Genomic DNA, 21,313 nt, shown 5'->3' with positions numbered 1-21,313 from the left:
ATTAAGTATAAAATGTCATAAATTTCTTCTTTTACATCTGATGTTGATGAAATTTTTTTCGGCTTTCAGTTTATTTAGTTTATTTCAATTATCTTAATTTTATTCAAACCAAATCTTTCTTGGGCTGGATTTTAATGAGAGGATGCAGGATTGCAAGCCCCCCCCCCTCTCTACCAGGAAGTTGAAGTTCTGTTCCATTCAAGGGATTACTTAATTTCTTCCTTCTTAGATGTACTGTCAATCCTGTTGAATTAAAGGCTTTTTCGCCTTTTAATAATTTTCTTATTGTTTTTATCATTATTTATTTATTATTATTATTATTTTTTTTTTTTTGGGGGGGGGGTCTTAATTTTGTCAGCTTTTCCCCCTTTTTTTTCTTCTCTTTCTTCCCTTTTCCTCCTCTCCTCTTCGATCCTCCTTCTCCTCTTCCTCCTTCTAACTTCTTCTTCCTCTCCTTTTCTCCTCTTGCTTATTCTTTTTTTCCTCCTCCCCTCCTACCATGCCTACTGCTCCTTCATCTTCTCTTACTGCATTAAAAAGGAAAATATGTCCGTTCTTTCTTTCTTCTTCATATTCTTTCTTGTTCCCTTATTCTATCTTCTCAATCTTATTTTCTTTGCTTCTTCTAGCACTCCATGTCTGAGGTTCCGTACATGCTTCCGATCATCTTCCCTCTTAAATTTCCTGCTTCTAATTATTTTTCTCATCACCTCCTATTTTTGTTGCTATGGCAAGAATTTAATGTGTTCTAGTAATGGGCAATTTCATTTTTATTGTTCCATGAAGGCATAGTAGTAATGCAGTGTTTCATTTTTTTTTAATAAATGAAATCGAGTTAGACATGAATCACATGCCAAAAGTAATTTATTGCTTCACTTATTAAAGGTCAAGTCCACCCCAGAAAATTTTGAATGAATAGAGAAAAATCAAACTACGCTGAAAACAACATCAAAATCGGATGTAAAATATGAAAGTTATGATATTTTAAAGTTTCGCTTATTTTTCACAAATATGCACAACTCAGTGACATGCAATGAGGCAGTCGATGATGTCCTTCACTCACTAATTACTAATGTTTTTTATTGTTTATTTCAATTTTGATTATATAGTTGACTTGGACATGCAATCGGGACCAGCTTGACTGAATCATATGGTATATTAAACAATGCTTATTCCACATGTTAAGGGAGGAATTTATTGTTGTTAGATATAATCAGGAGAATATTATAATATTTTATATTTCATATAATAAGATACAAAAGAAATATGCCTCATTTGCATATTCCGACCAGGATGTGCATATTACTGTTTTTGTGAAATTAAGCAAAATTGTAAAATGTCATAACTTATTATTAAATTAGAGACACGCCATGCCATTATTGTAAAGTGCAGTTGACAACAATTATTGCAGTGACCAAAAAAGAAAAGATACAGAAGTGTTTTTAAAAAGAAGTGAAAACCACACAGGGCGCAATAATTAAAGGTTATTGATTATGGCGAACGTGTTCGATTGGATACATGTGACCCCATGTGACTTTTTAATTGTGGGGTCGATGTGTCCCAGCTTAATACTTGCAATACGTCCCCGAATACGTCAAAGTTTTACATGATATTAGAACTATATGTTCTTTGCGAAAAGGCCTCTGGTGGTGTTAATAATTGGCCTTCGGTATAAGAAAAAAATCCAGTATTTTTTCCCTCTGCAAGTGGTCCAAACTTTATGGGAGAGTCCATTATTAATTGAAGAAAAACCCATTTTTATGAAGGAGTACTTACGACGTGTCGTCAATTTACCTTATTTGCATATCATTAATATTCATCAAAATTTGGAGCGACCCAACCGACTTTACCAAGTTTAACCGTGCGATTTCATTGGTTGAATTCTGTTGTTGACAACCGTCGCTATTTCAAGCTAATGTTCTTAATTTTGGATCAATTTTAATGAAATTATGATGCATACTGGAAATGAATATAATAAAATGGAAATAACTATGCAAATTAAGTTTATTTTTTGAAGTAGGAAACTCGGTATGAAACAGAAAAGTCAAATCTATAACTCTGCTTGATGAGAGCGCTATCCAATGAGATTGCAGCTTTCATTTGGCTCTGAAAGTACCGGACCCGGGCGCAAACAAGCTGTGACGCCGAAGGAAAAGGGTAAGCAAAAATCTACCTAGAAATTCAACCATTAAGGTCTCAGGTGCCGAATATGAAGATTTTTGGTTCGTTTTCTCATATTAATGTTGTATACGTGATGTCATCACACTTATATTTTCATATAGCCCAAAATATTCCGTGAAAATTTCGCATACATAACGCTCGATAAAAATACGTCACGACCCACCCAAAATTATTTCCACGACCCAACCTTCGCAATGCTCACGATTGACGCCAAATATAAGGTGTTAAATAACTGTTATTGAACATGATATCAATAAATATGCTATTATTAAGTACTTATTTCAAAAGCAGTTTTAATTTTGTGAATGATTTTGGTCTTGCTTGCCCTCAAATTGTGTTTTCACTTTCCTCTTCTTGACGCATTGTCTGCTCCGCAATTTTAAGTAGGGGAGTCTTTGCAACGTCGAAGACAAAATGGCGAGGGGGAAAATGCCGATAAATATTTATTAGCTAACAAGGAAACAGTTTTGTTCACTGTCATTACCCTAAATTATATCATATTCTGTGCAAATCAATCAAGATAAGTCATGCGACCAAGAGGGCTGTATGCCAATGAGACATTTCATGAAATTATTTTCCATATGCCCCTCGAATTGACCCTCCCTGGCCTGGTTCAGTTAGCGGCCGTGAGCTTGATACGGAGGCCACGCACGGCCGGGGGAGTGCCATCGCCCCCGCGAAGTTTTACAATGTAGAACTAGAACCTCTGTGTGTTGGATGGACCAACCTGGGAAAAATGGACCGACCCCGGGTCCGGATAATGTCCATTTACAATAATAGGGGTGTCAAAACCTTCTTGTCTGTCTGATTTTTGTTGATATTGATAAGTTGCAGATCCTATCCCTTGTTCCAAATAAAGTTTGTGATTATTTAATTTATGTTTTGTTTTGTTTATTCTTGATTTTTCATTTTTTTACTCAGTGCACTCCTGTCAGGAGTTGAGTTGAGACTTGAGTTGATTTCATTTGACTGTTTTTCTAACGTTAATATAATAATAATATTAAAACTAACTAATATTAATATTTAATAAACTAGCAATAACATTCAACTTAAATAGTTTCAGGCTTAATTCAGCTGAAAAAAAAATAAAAAAAATAGAATGATTAAAATATATGATTAAAAAATTGAAGAAATTGTTTAAATTGTTATATTAAATATGAAATAAATGAATGATTGTGTGATTAAAATTGATAATGATAATCATATATATCTACTACTAGTAGTAGTACTACTACTACTACTACTACTAGGCCTAAGTACTACTAATAAAAATAATGATATATAATATAATAATAACAATAATGGTTTCCAGCCCATCAGGGAAATCATGGAAAATTATTTTACTTTTTTCCAGTCAGGGAAAAATCAGGGAACTTGATAAAAAGATACCTCAAATCAGGGAAAAATGCCTGAAATGAGGGAAAAATCAGGGAATTTTGATCAGCCCAAAAGTCGAAAGCACGGTAGTTAGTCAGACCCTGTTATATTTTGTTGCATAATCAAAACAATATCTGTTGAATGACTGGTTATGGTGGTACTATTACGAATTAGTTTTACATTATTGTTCAAAAATTATACTGAAAATACATGTAATTCATTGCAACAACTTGCGAAAACATGCGAAACTGGGAATGGGTTTAAATAATTATCAGAGAATTTTTAAACTTCAGGGAAAAATCAGGGAATTTTGTTTTCTTGAAAAGTTTGGAACCCTGTACTATACTACTAAAAATACTGATCTAAAATAATAATAACAATAGTAATATAAAATACATGTAACTATATAAAAACATGCGGGTTTCATGATGATGAGTGCGTGTGCATGTCATGTCAAGATCCTTACCCTAGGTAAATTATAATTTTTTTCTTTTGTGCAGCACGTGCTGTGCATTAATTGGATGCATCATCTGGTATGATTATTCCATATATTATAATGCATAAAACTGAGGCGCCGGCCATCTGAAAATGTGTTCTTTTTTTCAAAGCAAAGGTTATGGCAATTAATTTATATGCGTTTACTTAGATGCATGTACGGGCGTGTGTACTTCTGTGAGAAAGCAGATTAAAAAGATTATAACTAAACTAAAATAAAATTAGCGAAATGCTTGAAATTTCATTGAAATCTGATATTAAAGTTATTAAATTTTGATCAAAGTCGAGCAATATTTTGTGAAAAACAGTATGAATGTCATGAATATTCATTAGGTGGGCTGATGTCCCTACTTTCATGTTATTATGTTATGACATTGAATCATACATCTCATTTGATATTTCTATGTTTGCATTATGTATCCCTAACAAAAGATGGAGAAATTAAATGCATTACCGGGGGCCGGGGGTACCGTAATTGAGTAAATCAGTTTTCAATATATTTTTTTCATTCTTAAAGGTAAATGCTAGTTTTGGTAACGATATCAAAATGAGTTCATACAGAATCCAATGAAATGACCACCAAAGTGTCTGTTTGTATAAATAAAACGCATGTGCCAAAGGATTCTGGAAGAAATTGTGTAATTGCTGAGAAATCAGCAAATAAGCACAGGATTCGGGTAGAGCGTCGGGCCCGACGCTCAAAGCAATAATTATACACTGTCCCACGTGCGCTTATCTGTGTTGGGGAAGTTCAGTCTGAACATTTTTCAGCGTAGATTTCAAGATTTCACAAAGTTCAGTTTATGTAACTGTACCAGATCTAGATCCTCGATGATATACTGACAATTAAGCCTGGTTTTACAGACTTTCTCATGAAATCAGTGTTTACTGCAACTACTGGAATTTCTCTTTAATTGTGAACAAATATGATTTTCAGTGTATTGTCAGATTTTGCGTTTAACCTGTTTACCATAAATCTTATTATTTGCAGGCTTCATCCCTTTAAAACCTAATCAGATCTGAGAAATACTCCTGTTCAACAACCATGCTTACCTGTCTTTTATCTCTTTATTTTCTCATGTCCACAGATTTGAAATCAGACAAATATTGTAGCCTTCCTCCGTAATTACCAGACAACATTACCCTACACCCGGTCTCGTCTTCGCATAGCATGGAGGCTGATGGCCGAGAGTTGGTGTGGCCGCCACACGCCGATAACAACCAGCAGCAGCATGTGCAACTTCAGCAACATCATCCTGTCATGAGCCCCATGCAACACGATGGTGTATCCAGCTCAGACAATGCATTAGAAATACATGTAAGACTTTATAATAATAATAATAATATTCCGCATTTATTCAGCGCTTAACAGATTGGAACGACGTCTCTAAGGGCTTTAAAGATCATATATTATTACCCCGGTCATCGGATCCTTGCATGCCCGCATACAATGTATGCACTTTTCCACCCCCTGGGGAGCATTCCAACAAGAGTTCCAAGACTCAGTTGCTAGGCATACTACATAGGCTTTCGCATCCTACCGGGTACCCATTTAACCCTAAATCTCCCGGGCTATTTTTATTCTTGTCATTCCCGGGGGGGGGGGGGGGGGGGCATTATGGCCCCCCCTTAAGATCTCAGCCGCGGATTGCGCGATCATAACAAAAATTTGCATGATTGTAGAGAATGACGTAATCTACGCAGTTGCAGTTGGTAAATTTCACTGAATTCATATATTTTTATTTTATATGAATTAATTATGCTAATTTATTCATGAAATCATACTTTTTGCTCTGATTCACTAAATAAAGCTCCTAGAATGCTATTTTTTGGTGAAAATATTCTTTATAGCATTCCTAACAATTGTGAATGAAATAAATTCTGGTACCAAGACCGATTTCTTATGTATTTTATTGTTTTTTAAATTTCTTATGTATTTCTTTGTTTTTTTACTATTGTTTTTTCGATGGAAATCGTTCCAGACTTAATTCTGATCATAAACAAGGCAAAATTAATTAAGTTTAATCAGTAAAAGTAGAAATATGATACATTTATGAATTTTGGCTAAATACACAATTTGCATTGGATTTGTACATGAAATCACGTTTATGAGCAATTTTGGGTCTGACATGCACTAACATAATGTTAGGTAATGTAGTGACCGCGTACCTGGGCGTCACAAATTTGGTCTCAAAATTTGCGCGAGACTTTAAAGTAAAAAGTCAGTGAGCGGCGAGGTCAAAATATTTTGCGCAGCAGATCTATCGCGAAAATTGTCGAGGGGGGGCCATTATGGCCCCCCCCCCCCCGGGAGAATAAGGGTTAACACCTGGGTGGAGAGTGGCATGTTGTGGATTGACGCCTTGCCAAAGGACGCTAGGCCATGGTGGGAACACACGACCCTCTGATTACAAGGACCCTCTTTCTTGCAAGGAATGAACCTGGGATCAATTTCAGTTCAGTTTCAATTTTTCTTCTCATTTCAACAAAAGAAGTACTAGAAAATCAACCATCATAAAAGTAAACAGAGTAGAATATTGCACTATAATATTGAATACAAATTTGAGACTGAGTTGGATCAAATACTGTTATTTACTTAATTTCTAAGTTATATTAATTTATGAATGTGACTTCTTACATGTATATTGCAAGTAGCTTGTCGGCAATTAATTGCAATACATATGATTGATTTTCATACCTAGAATTGACTTAAAATTAACTGCACATTTCTTGTCTTGTAGTGATAAGGGAGATAACCCATGATCAAAGTCTCAAGCTATATTTGTGGAAAAGAGCGGAAAAGAGCTCCGTTTCAAGGAGGCTGAATACCCAATACTTTATTTTGGCAAAAAATGACCATTTACCACTTTTTGTAAACAGCTGTCTGTATTCAAGAGTGAAGTAGAATTGTTTTCAAATATGAACATATCAAGTAGTTATGGCTTGCACAGGGGTAGCACTTCATGTGGCAAGATGGCATGTGCCCCAACTTTTTAGAGGTGAAAAAAAAGGAAAAAGAAAGTAGAATTTAGGCCATAGGCATAGATGCAGTGCAAGTTGGGTACCTTACACATTTACTAGATCAACCAACTTTGGGCTCTTCTTGTCCCTACCTTAGCGTAGCCCTTTCCCCATCAGAATACACACCCGCTAGGCACTACCTTTGCATGTAATGCAGTGAAATGGCGCAACATTGTGTAATACATTTCAGTGTCTTTAACCTCACCTCTTCAAAATATTACTTTTTGATTTCAATGTTTTTCCCCCTGAAGCATCCATCTGGAGAAGGTGTGAGCGGGATGGGCTCCAGGCATGCTCCTGCAGGAGACAATGAACCAGAATCCACAGTCCAGGGGCTCGGTGAAGCGATATGTAACGAAGCAGCCGCTGCTACTAGAAGAGAACAACAGGACCCATCAGGTAAGATTATAAACCTAATAGCCTGGAGAGGGTGGGATAGGGATGTGCTCCAGGCATGCTCCTGCAGGAGACAATGAACCAGAATCCACAGTCCAGGGGCTCGGTGAAGCGATATGTAACGAAGCAGCCGCTGCTACTAGAAGAGAACAGCAGGACCCATCAGGTAAGATTATAAACCTCATAGCCTGGTGAGGGTTGGAGAGGGATGGGCTCCAGGCATGCTCCTGCAGGAGACAATGAACCAGAATGCACAGTCCAGGGGCTCGGTGAAGCGATATGTAACGAAGCAGCCGCTGCTACTAGAAGAGAACAGCAGGACCCATCAGGTAAGATTATAAACCTCATAGCCTGGTGAGGGTTGGAGAGGGATGGGCTCCAGGCATGCTCCTGCAGGAGACAATGAACCAGAATGCACAGTCCAGGGGCTCGGTGAAGCGATATGTAACGAAGCAGCCGCTGCTTCTAGAAGAGAACAGCAGGACCCATCAGGTAAGATTATAAACCTCATAGCCTGGTGAGGGTTGGAGAGGGATGGGCTCCAGGCATGCTCCTGTAGGAGACAATGAACCGGGAGATAGGTGAAGCAGTCTATTATATGAAGCGACAGCTGCTACTAGAAGAGAACAGCAGGACCCATCAGGTAAGATTATAAACCTCATAGCCTGGTGAGGGTGGGATAGGGATGGGCTCCAGGCATGCTCCTGCAGGAGACAATGGACCAGAACCCCCAGTCCAGGAGCTCGGTGAAGCGGCCTGTATCAAGGCAATAACTTTTCCTATATAAAGAAGAGAACAATATACATCAGGTAAAATGATTATCCTAAAGGTATAATGAATACATTTTTAGATTAAAAATAAGTTTTCTATTATGGATGTGATTGCATTTGTAATGATTGCACATTTTGAAGGAATCAGAATTCATTTTCCTTGATTACCCCAAAAAACAAAGATTATGATTTCTAACAGATTCAAGATATATTATTCATCATCCATGAATGTCTCGGGTAATCACTTTCTTTTCAAATAGAGTTATCAGTGATGAGTATGATTTATAACCATGCAATATTCCATCTTTCCAGACAATGAGGCTATCCCAATAGCCATCACCATCCTACCAGACTCCAGCTTATCAACAAACTCCTCCCATATCATCACCATGGATACTGCATCAACAGCTGACCAATCACAGAGCACAGAACCCAGTCAGCTGATAGATCTTCCCACCGCTCAGATCAGTGTTACGCTCAACCCAGCGTCTGTAGCACAGATCATGCAGAATGGTACGAAACACCTCATGCAATTTAAATATAATCAACACAAAGTTAAGCCATTGACTGTATGGTTAATCATACAAATGATTTTCACAATGGGCCGTATTCTGAAGTCAGGTTTAACTTAGACCATGGTCCAACTCTGTGCTGAAGTTATGGGGAGCCAAAAATTCAAAAATTCTGTGTCTTTTGTATATTCTTATATTTAATATTTTGCTTCCATAATGAAGAAAAATACTTCAATATACTTAATTTATCATTCCCAGACAATTATGAACAATTTGGGTGTCATATGAGTTAATAAATTGGATGTGTACTGTTTAATAGGGATTTGTGCCCCAATTGGCTCTCCATAGTTAAACCACAACTTTAAACCAGGGTTTAATTTAAACCCAAGTTTAGATTACGGGCCATTGTGTTCAATGTGACCATTGCTAAGCTTTGGGTTTTGAACTCGGGGAAACATTTCCTGATTATTATGATATCTCTGTATGACAACTTTTCTGAAAAGTGACTATAAAAAGTGGAAGCAACGAAACAAAACGTAAACGTAATCTACTACAATAGTGACAGTTAACGAACACATTTTATTGAGACTGACAGTTATGAAGCAGTTTTTATAAAATATGCTTCCTTCTGATAAGCTTATACATGCACAGGGGGCCATGCTACATCTCCCCACCCCTTACCCATTTGATTTTTGCTTTCTGTTTTAGGGCAAGTGAATTCTGGGCTTGTGAACATGATTGAAAATGTGAGACCAGAAGACATTGCCGGCCCGTCTGGGTTAAACCTTGTCCCAAACGTACCCAGGAACAGACCTGAGCGGAAGGCATCTAAAGCAGTCCATCAACTTCTTGATACTGAAGAAGATGAAGAACAACCAGGAGGTATTTCTTTATGAAAAATTATCATGATTTTTAAATGTAATAAAACGTGTCTGACACATAGAATTGAAAATAAAGTTTTGAATATAGTAAAGTATAGGGAGGGGTAAGGGTGATTTCTGTGAGTGCGAGGTGAATCTGGCCACACCTGTAGTTGGGAATAAACCGGATTACATGTCTGGATTACTGCTGCTGCTTAGAAACATGCTTTCAGAACTGCACAGATGTTTTCAAACTATCTAAAAGTTTTATAATTATGTTTTTCAATTTTCTGGTAATGCTTTGCTGGCATTCATCCGAATGATTTGAAAATGATTTCTAAACCTTTAGAGATTTTGAAAACGTTTTTTATGCATTCGGAATACAGATACTCATGATGTACCTCTAACCTAGACCAAAAGTGTCAGTCTGTTTCTTCGGTTACACTCCTCCAAACAGATGGATTCCAGCTGTCTACCTCTAACCATGCCCTGTGTTTTTCATTCTTCCATTGCAGCACTTGAAGATAGAGACCCCGTTGATGAGGAAGAGTTCTTACGCCAAGGAGCCATTCAGACCATAGCAGATAAACCCATCATCTCAAGGGCTAGGGCTAGTCTACCTCCTATGCTGCAAATCTTCAAGGTTGAAAATGATCAGATTGGTAAGCAATGCCTCTGATGTTAATCTGACAGTATGTACCCCAGCAAACACAAAGCATTTTAAAAAGTAAACTATATTAGGGGAGTGTTTCATCAACATTTTCGTCTGACAAGTTGTCAGGTCTGACAACTTTCCTTGATTATGATTGGCTGAGAGACAATGCTACCATAGTAACTGTCGAATAAAACAGTACTTAATATTCTAAATACTTATGGCTTTCACCCAGTGAACAAGATCGCATTGATCGATCTGTTTAATAAGTCAGGATAAAATCTAGGAACCAGCAGGATTTGAACCTCTCATGATCTCATCTACTGATTGCTGGTCAGCGACTCTATGACCAGGCCGTCACTGGTCCATGGCACAGTCACGATGAAATATGAACAAAGCCCTCATTTCCCTCATTTAATCTGACAATGCGATCTTATTTACTGGGTGAAAGCCATAAGTATTTACAATATAATGAAACTTCCCCAGCAAGCTTTTGACATTCTTAAACAGTACTTGTCGGATAAAACATCTGACAAGTCCTTTGGTGAAATGCTCCTCAGATGCTCACTTAGCTACATTACACCGTCATTGCATCCTCTGTTGATCTTGCGGTTCATCTAGCCGGTTCTTTTAGTCTCTCTTGCAATTTATTTTCATAAAAGACGATTGATTTTTCATGCTGAACTTTGCTTTCTTGTGCCAATAAGTTGAATTATCTGTACAAATTCATGAATGATGACAGTTACTGGATTAGCATGGTTTGTGTCAATTCTCGTTCTCACAGTCTGCCTTGAAAAAGACAACTGCATGAAAGATCAACGCCCACAACTGGGCGTTGTGGCTTGCCCTCGTAATCCAAGCTACTCCGGATGGGTGTTTCATAAAGCTGTTCGTAAGATACAAATGACTTTACGCACGACTGGTTATCCTTTCTTGTGCTAAGTGATATCCCTATGTAAAGAACATGTTCCACTCGTGCGTAAAGTCGTTCGTAACTTTATGAACAGCTTCATGAAACACCCACCGGGAATTTAAAAATTGATGCAAAGGTTTGGGGCCGGTCGAGAGGTGAATAATCTATCTGATTAATACACGTCTGAAAAAAGAAAATCTCAGTTGCAAAGGTGTCAAATATTTGTGATGATTGCAGAGTAATATAGCCTGCTGGCAGTAGGCCTATAGCGGAATGCACAAGTTACTCATACAATGTGGTGGCGTCGTGGTCTAGTGGTTATGACTCTCGTCTTTCAATCTTGGGACGTGGGTTCTAATCCCAGCCATGGCCTGTTTTCCTTCAGCAAGAATTTTGACCCACATTGTGCTGCACTCAACCAAGGTGAAGTGAATGGGTACTCGGTAGTTTCAAGCGCCGTAGAGTATATGCAATTATAGTAGCTGCGCTATATAAATAGACCATATTTATTTTTTCAAGTAAAAAACTCAAATATTTTTATTTGAATTTTCTAAAGGTGTGTTTGCCAAGAGAACCATTTCAAAGAGAACTCAGTTTGGACCCCTAGAAGGAAGAATAGTCACCAGAGCTGAGGTTCCTAAGGATCACATGACATGGAAGGTAAGATCACATGATATGGAAAGTAAGATCACATGACAGAAAATGTAAGATCACATGACATGGACGGCATGATGCTCTCAATACACATTAGGTTATGCTTTAGTTAAATACAGATCCGCTTCTTGTTTCTGTGTTGGTTTTTTTTTTGTTCGCTGTATAAATAACAGACAATTTTCTGAAATGTAATGCACTATGAGTGTACAACACCTGCAACTAATAAAACAAATCAATAAGAAAATAAGCGATGGGATTTATTGCAAATGTTTTACTGTGAGTTGACTTTATTGTATAATCATTGAACGTTGCATCATATTTTTGGCCCATTTGAGAGGGCTGGTCAGAGGGGAAGGGGATGACAGAAAAAGACATGGAAGGAGCAAGTGCTGGAGGGTTGGATGGAGGGAGGAAGATGCAGTGAATAGAATAGAGTGGAGGAAATTAAGGGGTGAGGGTAATTTCTGTACTTGCGAGGAGAATCCTGCCACCCGAACTCGGAGACTAAACCACATTTCAAACCTAGATGACTGACTGCAGAATTGGAGAACCTTCAACATTGCAGTGACTGGGGATTTTCCAGCGCTCTCATGAACATTTTTTGGGGAAAATCGTGAAGTTTTGACTAAGTTGATTTTGCTGTACATTATCATTGAATCCTGAAATTATCATATTTCTTTCCCTCTTCCATAACACTTCTTTATTTCTTATTACTTGTTATTTATTTATCAATGCTTGCAGGTGAAGCGAAATGGACAGGACATGTATATAGACTGCGCCGACGAGTACGAATCTAATTGGATGAGTTTCATCCGGCCGGCGTCTTGCTACTCCGAGCAGAACCTGATAGCTTTCCAGCTGAGCGGGTCAGAGATCTACTTTGCCACCATCAAGAACATTGCACCTCGGACTGAGCTAAGGGTCTGGTATGCCAAGGCCTATGCTGAGACCATCGGGGAAAACATCCTGGAAATCACGGCAGAGGAAGCTGCAGGTATGACACTTGTTTAACCTTAAAGGACAAGTCCACCACAGAAAAATGTAGATTTGAATCAATAGAGAAAAATCAGACAAGCACAATGCTGAAAATTTCATCAAAATCGGATGTAAAATAAGAAAGTTATGACATTTCAAAGTTTCGCTTATTTTTAACAAAATAGTTATATGAACGAGCCAGTTACATCCAAATGAGAGAGTCAATGATGTCACTCACTCACTATTTCTTTTGTTTTTTATTGTTTGAATTATACAATATTTCAATTTTTATGAATTTGACGATTAGGACCTCCTTGCCTGAAGCACAAAATGTTAAAATAATGGAATTCCACGTGTTCAGGGACGAATGAAACTTCATTTCAGATGACAATGACGAGAAGATAAAAATATTTCATATTTCATATAATAAAATACAAAAGAAATAGTGAGTGAGTGATGTCATCAGTTCCTCATTTGCATACTGACCGAGATGTGCATATAACTGTTTTGTGAAATGAAGCGAAACTTTAAAATGCCATAACTTTCTTATTTTACATCCGATTTTGATGAACTTTTCAGTGTTATGCTTGTTGAATTTTTCTCTTTTTATTCAAATCAAGTTTTTGTTGGGGTGGACTTGTCCTTTAAAGATACTGGGCCATCTTGACTTTAAACCCGTTGGAGACTGTGTCTGCATATATGTGGGCTGGAGTCTATGGAAAGCATGTGTTATAGCAAAATTATCCATCCCTAATAAAACCATCCCTATTGATCAAGCACTAAGCTTTGTGTTACGGAGGCCTTGAGATTGTAGATTTATCTGAGCATCAGCATGGATTCCATTCTTCCTTTAGATCATTGAACTTATGACTAGTAATGTGTCGGCTGGATTCTATGGAAAGCATGTGTTTTAGCAAAATTATCCATCCCTAATAAATAAAATAAAACCATCCCTATTGATCAAGCACTAAGCTTTGTGTTACGGAGGCCTTGAGATTGTAGATTTATCTGAGCATCAACATGGATTTCATTCTTCCTTTAGATCATTGAACTTATGACTAGTAATGTGTTTCTGTATGTCTTCTCTTTATCTTTGACAGAAATGCAAGAAAAGGAGAACACATGGCCCTGCTTTGAGTGCACACGCAAATTCAGAACCTCAGAACTCCTCCAGAAACACCTGTCCACCCACGATGCACCGCTCGTCAAGAGTCGAGGAAGAGGCAAGCGAGGAAGGCCAAGGAAGTATCCCGAAGGCTACAAGCAACGGCAGCGCAAACTTGCGCAGGCAAAGCTGGAACACATAAAGACCGAGACCAAGGATGAGTACAACTGTGATTTCTGCGAGAAGAAGTTTCCAAGATTTTACAGTCTACAGCGCCACCTGGTGAAGCATTCCGGTGAAAAGAACTTCACGTGTGATGTGTGCAATAAGACGTTCGCCCACATTTACAACCGAACGCGTCACATGCGCCGACATAAAGAGAGAGGCGAGTTCTCGGGGCCACTGCCGCCAGTGAGGCGACGGAAGTCGGACCAACCTAGCGATGGGACCCTTACATTTTCTTGTGAACACTGCGACTTGGAGTTTGAGAGTGAACGACTGTTGAAGATCCATGTCAGCCTTCACTTTGGTGAGAATCCTGAAGGAATGAGAGATGATGGTGAGGAGGATATGGAGGATGAGATGGAAGACGGAGAAGTGGAAGAAGAAGAGGATGAGGAGGACGAAGAAGATGAAGATGAAGAAGACGAAATGGATATGAAGATAAAGGATATCAAAGAAGAAAATGGAGCTGATGGATTCGTTGGTGGTGGAGAAGGTGTTGATGCCAGCCAGGAGGGTCAGAGGCTAGTTGATGGCGAAGGAGAGGCATCAACCGTTGCCGCAGGACAGGCTGCAGAGAACGATGAAGAAGAACAGAGCAGCGTAGACACTAAAGGTGGTTTTGTCTGCCCCACTTGCACAGAGGTTTTTCCATCTCAGAAGGAATTAGCGCTACATGCCACTGATCATGGCCGCCGACAGGGTTCCACTGGGGAGTTTGTATTACGTTCCAAGACTCGTCCAACATACAGATGTCGAGAGTGCTTCAAGGTGTTCCGTATCAAGCTACGTTATGACCGACACATGGACCTCCATTTAAGGGAGCGGAAAAAAACTGTTCAGTGTGATTTCTGTAACAAGTGTTTCTTGAACAATTCAGCATTGGCGGTCCATTTGAAAACCCACAGTGGGACCAAGTACTACACATGTCCTTTTTGCGATGAAACATTTGATCGTAATGAGCACCTGAAGCTTCATGTCCAAACCCATGCCTTTAATGGATACTTTACATGTCCTCGCTGTGGCAAGCGCTTCACTGAATACAACCAGGTGAGGAAACATATAAGGGGTTTCCATTCATTGAAGGAGTTCCCTTGCATGTATTGTGACAAGGTATTCCCTCGTCCAGACAAGCTAAAGCTTCACATGCTTCGTCACTCGGATCGGAAGGATTTCCTCTGTGCCAACTGTGGCAAGCAGTTCAAGCGAAAAGACAAACTGAAAGAGCATATGTCCAGAATGCACAATCCTGAACGGGAACTACGGAATAAGTTGCTAGCTGGGAAACCCAAAAAGGAACCCTTCAAGCCAAAGATTCCTCCATCTGAAATGACAGCTTTTACTTTCAAGTGTCGTCTGTGCACCTTGGGGTTCAAGCGTAGAGGGATGCTTGTTAATCATCTAGCTAAGCGCCATCCACAGGTTGCACCGGACACTGTTCCAGAACTTAACCTACCGATTGTCAAACCGAACCGTAACTACTTCTGTGCATACTGTGAGAAAGTCTACAAGAGCAGTAGCAAGAGGAAGATACATATTATGAAAAACCACCCTGGGGCTTCTGTTCCACCCAGTCTTCGCAAAACCAAGGGTGACCCCAACAGCCCATTCGGTGACCCACACACAGCACCTGCAGGAACGACAACAACGCATTACTTTGCGTGTGCCCATTGTCCGCGGCAGTATAGTACCAAGGCTAAGATGATGGACCATGTCCGCAAGAAGCATATGGAACCTGTCCAGGCAGCAGCCATGATGAATAATCCTCAACAGTTGACTGTAGTCCAGGAGCAGACTGCAGTCCAAAATGAAGGCCAACAGCCTGGGTCCATCACGTTGGTGGCACAAGTACCAGAGAACATTCAGCAAGCTGTCCAGGAGGTCATCTCTCAAAATCAGGCACAGCTTACAGCGAATGACATCCAGAATATCCAAATAGCGACCGTCAACCCCGATGGAAGCACAACCCTACAACCTATCTTGCAACACCTCGGTGGGCAGGTCCTTGGAGGCCAGCCAACATTACAAGTGGTTGTTGCTCAAAATCAGAATGACAACGCGTCAACCAGTGCTGAACGTACCTCTGACACCCAACCTACTATCCGGTATATTGAAACAAGTCAGGTGCCTGTTGTGCAGACGGAGTCTGTCCAAGCCACCGACCTGCTAACCCAGGCCATGTCAGAACTTTCACAGACCATCAATGAATTCCGTCAGCAGCCCAATGCAGATTACCAAAACCTGGCCCAGAGGATCATGCATGCACAGACCGGACTCCTAGGCCAATCAACATTCCAGATATCCGGTCAGCCACAAACTATCACTGTTCCGGTTTCCCTTCAAGCAAACCAAGCAACCGTTGTCCAGAACCAATTGCCTCAATTGACCGTCACCCAGGCTGCAATGGCTGTTAGCCAAGCTGCACTGGGCATCAGCCAGCCAGTCGGTCAAGTCGCCACAACCGTTTCGGCCAGCCAGCCTAATGCAGTCGAGGTGACGCAAGTCGAAGCGGGCCCTCCGACGATCGATGTCAGCCACCTTCGGCAGTCTCCAACGCAGTTCCAAGCACCCACGCAGCTTCTCCAGCTCCAGTCTGTTCCCCAGAACAGTGTTCCTGTTGCATCATCTATCATCCAGACTGAATCGCAAGGGAACCCACACCAAGGAGTCCAGGTCCAACCAGGACAGGTCGAGATCCAGGTCCAGAACCAACAAGGACAGACCCAACAGGTCTTCCTTGCTGCCCGCAACTGGGCCAACTTCAACCAGACCTTCAGATAATATGGATTGTGTCAAACTTACACCCAAATTACAAACTGAAAATATTACACGTATGTGTATTGCTCAGTAAACAAATCAAGTTTAAAAAAAAAAACATGATATCAAAATGAAATGCAAGCTCAATGCGCAATTATTTCCTAGTCAATTTGAGCAATTAATCCCTAGTCAATTTGATGGCATGCTTTTCATAGCCTATATTGTTGTTACATGTTTTCTACAAAGTTCCCAAACTCTGAATCTGCTTTGTATGAAAATGGGCCGAGGGACATTAAATGATGTGCAGAAAAATTCCTTTCTTGTCTGTGTTAGCTACCCCAGGAAATGCATGCAGTAATGAAATGAATATTTCAAGCAATCCTGAATTAGTTTAATTAACCTTTGTTGTTCTAAATAAGCATTCTGGCGTATGATAAACAATTGAGGACAGCTTCTCAATCATTTCCTATTGAAAATGGATTTCTATACCAGAACTCGCTTTATGAGATTATTGTAATGAAATTTAGTGCAAACATCATTGAGGGACGGCTCTGTTGGCCAGTAAAATTAGCAATTATCAAAGCAGTGTATGTTGGTAGCTTGCGTCTTGCCATCCATTACAAATTCACTGAGGAACTGACCATTCCTTTTGCAGAGAACTTTCAATTAATATTAACCTTTATTGTAACATTAAACAATCAAAGAAACTTTGTTGTGATAGACTATTGAACAATATTTCCATATTTTCTAGTTGCCACTGCTAGCGAAGAGTTTTATGCTGCATACGTAATGGGCTGTTTCATAGAGCTGGGCCCCGTCTTACAAAGAGTTACGATTGATCCAATCAACCACAACTATGGAAAGCCAGCAACATTAACATCCAAAATGCATGTTTTGTGCAAAATATTTTCTAGATATGATGTATATTCATACACTCACTGTTTTTTGACGATTTAGTATGTTCTCTTTGTTTTAAAGACGTTGTGCAAATTTCCTAAAGAAAACATTATGACATCGATGGATTTTCATATACTTGAGGTTGATCGGATCAATCGTTCTCCAATTATTAACATTGACACCTTACGATAAACTGACAAAATCATGAAAAGTAGTCTCGTCAGTTTCCTGCTTTTGATTCGAGAATTAGATAGTAATAGATGTATGAAAATTTAATCATTTCAAATGACAAACGTAACAAAATAATTAATCAACTTGTCTATTTACATGCCATTTTCTAATTATAGAAAAATGTCTTTAAAATGTTTGATTTGATAATGAAAGTTCATCTGTATTGGATGAAAATAACTATTGATTGATTAAAAACTGAGGTAACTCTTCAAGATTTATTTTCTTGTGGTTAGAGAGAAAGTTTAGTCAATAGATATATTTATCTTCTATTTATTTGCTGCTTATTTTTTTTCTTAAGACTGATAGCTAGATTTCTTTTCTTCAGTTGCTGTTTTTGTTTTATTTTTAGTGCAGTTGATTTTCCATTTTATTTTATTTTTTTTTCTGTTTTAGGTAAAATCCAGCTAGAATATGTTCATGTATATATTGTTAGTATGTTGTATTCTGTTTTATACATTGTATATAAAGAGGGGGAATCCTTATTTATTCATTTAGGTTGTAAATATTTGAGAAAGCACAATGCTTGTCTTTGTTGTGAACACTTTACTGCTTGAAAAGTAAATTAATGACATACTGTAGTTTCTATGAAATCTCTTTACTTTTTCTGTTATTTTCATGAATACAATTACTAATCTTTAGCAATTGGCAACATTTTGAGCATAATATTGAATTATCCATTTACAATAAATATTGATGTATTAAACCTCATTCCTGTCTTGTGTGAATTTTTTTTAAACAGTCATTGTTGGAGGAATACAGTTTAAGCCAATTATTACAAAACTTTTCTTATATAATCTTCTATGAGAGACATTAATTTTTGTCTCGCCTGCATAGCAGAGCGAGACTATAGGCGCCGCTTTTCCGACGGCGACGGCGGCGGCGGTCGCGTCAACATCAAATCTTAACCTAAGGTTAAGTTTTTGAAATGACATCATAACTTAGAAAGTATATGGACCTAGTTCATGAAACTTGGACATAAGGTTAATCAAGTATTACTGAACATCCTGCCTGAGTTTCAGGTCACATGACCAAGGTCAAAGGTCATTTAGGGTCAATGAACTTAGACCATGTTGGGAAAATTATTTTCAAAATCTTAACCGAAGGTTAAGTTTTTGGAATGACATCATAACTTAGAAAGTATATAGACCTAGTTCATGAAACTTGGGCATAAGGTTAATCAAGTATTAGTGAACATCCTGCTCGAGTTTCAGGTTACGTGACCAAGGTCAAAGGTCATTTAGGGTCAATGAACTTTGGTCAAGTTGGGGGTATTTGTTGAATTACTATCATAACTTTGATAATATATGGATCTAGTCCATGAAACTTGGACATAAGGTTAATCAAGTATTAGTGAACATCCTGCTTGAGTTTCAGGTCACATGACCAAGGTCAAAGGTCATTTAGGGTCAATGAACTTTGGCCAAGTTTGGGGTATTTGTTGAATTACCATCATAACTTTGAAAATTTATGGATCTAGTTTATGAAACTTGGACATTAGGTTAGTCAAGTACCACTGAATATCCTGTGCGAGTTTCAGGTCACATGACCATGGTCAATGGTCATTTAAGGTAAATGAACTTTGGCCATGTTGGGGGTATTTGTTAAATTACCATCCTAACTCTGATAGTTTATGGATCTAGTTCATAAAACTTGGACATAAGAGTAATCAAGTATCACTGAACATCCTGTACGAGTTTCAGGTCACATGACCATGGTCAAAGGTCATTAAAGGTCAATGAACTTTGGCCGTGTTGGGGGTATTTGTTGAATTACCATCCTAACTCTGAAAGTTTATGGATCTAGTTCATAAAACTTGGGATATACGAGTAATCAAGCATCACTGAACATCCCCTGTGAGTTTCAGGTCACAAAACCAAGTCAAAGGTCAATAAACTTAGGCCATGTTGGGGTAATTGTTGAATTGCCATCATAACTTTGAAAGTTTATGGATAGAGTGAATGAAATGTGGACATGGGTGTAGTTGACAGTCTTAACCCTAACTAGGCCGGGCTTTTTTGGCTGTTCTGTGGCTGGGGGGGGGGGGGGGTTGATTCAACCCCCCCCCTGAGATCTCGGCCGCCGATCGCGCGAGCGCCGCAAAAATTTGCACGCTGGTAGTGTGCGATGTAATCTACAAGGCTGTATGGTAAAATTTTCCAAGATAATGAGATTTTATTTTATATGAATTAATTATGCTAATTTATGCATAAATCATACTTTTTGCTCTAATTCACTAAATAAAGCTCCTAGAATGCTAATTTTTGGTAAAAATATTCTTTGTAGCATTCTTAACAATGGCAATTGAAAAAAACTTTGGTTTGGAAATCAATTTCTTATGTATCTTATTGTTTTATGAATTTCTTATGTATTTCTTTGTTTTTCAACCTTTTGTTTTTCTTTGTTTTTTTCACCAGATTTATTGCACAACCTTTTTGAAGCATAATTATGCTAAAATCAATTGCTTTCAGCTGTTTAAAGTAAAAATAATCATATCTTTATGAATAAGATGAGAAAACTCAATTTGCATTGACTTTGTACACAAAATCACATTTTGGAACAATTTTTGGTCTGACATGCACTTACAAAATGTTGTGAATTTTGGAACCGCGTACCCGGGCGTCGTAAATTTGGTCTCAAAAGATGCGCGAGACTTAAAAGTATAAACTCTGCGAGTGGCGCGGTCAAAAAATTTCGCCCGGCAGAATTAATGATCGCAGAAAATGTTGAGGGGGGGGGTTGATTCAACCCCCCCCGGCCATTTTAGGGTTAAGTCTCCGTTCAAATGTCATTTATGGTCAATGAACGTGGTATTATGTCATTATATAAATGATGTTTTTGTAAATGATTATTTTATAGTAGTTTTCAAAGTTAGCACTGCTGCTATATTAAATTGCGTAATGCAGGCGAGACTGCCAGAGGCGTTCCACTTGTTTAATAAAGACACTTTGACACATGGTTTATTTCAGGGTTAAGTTGTTATTAAATTTGTCCCGTTTTACAATTTGACAATTAAATTCCCAGGTTTGTTAATGTCTGTATGTCCTTGCTGTGATTGAACCATAGGGCGCAATTATGCCTCCTGTCAAGGCCAAGATGCCCATCATAAACACACGGACTACCGTGTTTACGCTTCATTGGTTTTTTTTCATTTTCAAGGCACATGTTGACTGAGAAGGCCACCGCATACCTTACCACTGGTCCATGACCCAATTTTGGAACAAATCACATTAAGCTTATTTTATGAAAATATGAATGAAAGTATGCTTTTATTTGAGGTTCAAATTAACAGTAAGAA

General features: G+C 38.6%; 1 protein-coding gene across 1 annotated transcript; it reads left to right on the top strand.

The window, feature by feature from the left end:
* The first annotated feature begins 1,828 nt into the window (after positions 1 to 1,828).
* On the top strand, positions 1,829 to 18,726 carry LOC135153065 (PR domain zinc finger protein 10-like). Its single transcript, XM_064104031.1, has 9 exons — positions 1,829 to 2,157; positions 5,142 to 5,371; positions 7,326 to 7,473; positions 8,553 to 8,753; positions 9,461 to 9,634; positions 10,128 to 10,274; positions 11,734 to 11,837; positions 12,573 to 12,825; positions 13,907 to 18,726. The coding sequence occupies exons 2-9, from the start codon at positions 5,225 to 5,227 to the stop codon at positions 16,912 to 16,914; spliced, it is 4,182 nt and encodes a 1,393-aa protein (XP_063960101.1). The 5' UTR covers positions 1,829 to 2,157; positions 5,142 to 5,224; the 3' UTR covers positions 16,915 to 18,726.
* The last annotated feature ends 2,587 nt before the right edge of the window (positions 18,727 to 21,313 follow it).

Source organism: Lytechinus pictus, chromosome 8 (assembly GCF_037042905.1).
Source record: "Lytechinus pictus isolate F3 Inbred chromosome 8, Lp3.0, whole genome shotgun sequence".
NCBI classification, from domain to species: Eukaryota; Metazoa; Echinodermata; class Echinoidea; order Temnopleuroida; family Toxopneustidae; genus Lytechinus; species Lytechinus pictus.
This window is presented reverse-complemented; position numbering and strand designations above follow the sequence as displayed.

Bases quoted from the DNA above. Each gene is read 5' to 3' on its own strand.
- LOC135153065 (XM_064104031.1), top strand. From the start codon at position 5,225: ATGGAGGCTGATGGCCGAGAGTTGGTGTGGCCGCCACACGCCGATAAC. The intron at 8,754-9,460 runs GTACGAAACACC...TTTCTGTTTTAG, and splicing joins AGCACAGATCATGCAGAATG to GGCAAGTGAATTCTGGGCTT. The intron at 11,838-12,572 runs GTAAGATCACAT...CAATGCTTGCAG, and splicing joins AGGATCACATGACATGGAAG to GTGAAGCGAAATGGACAGGA.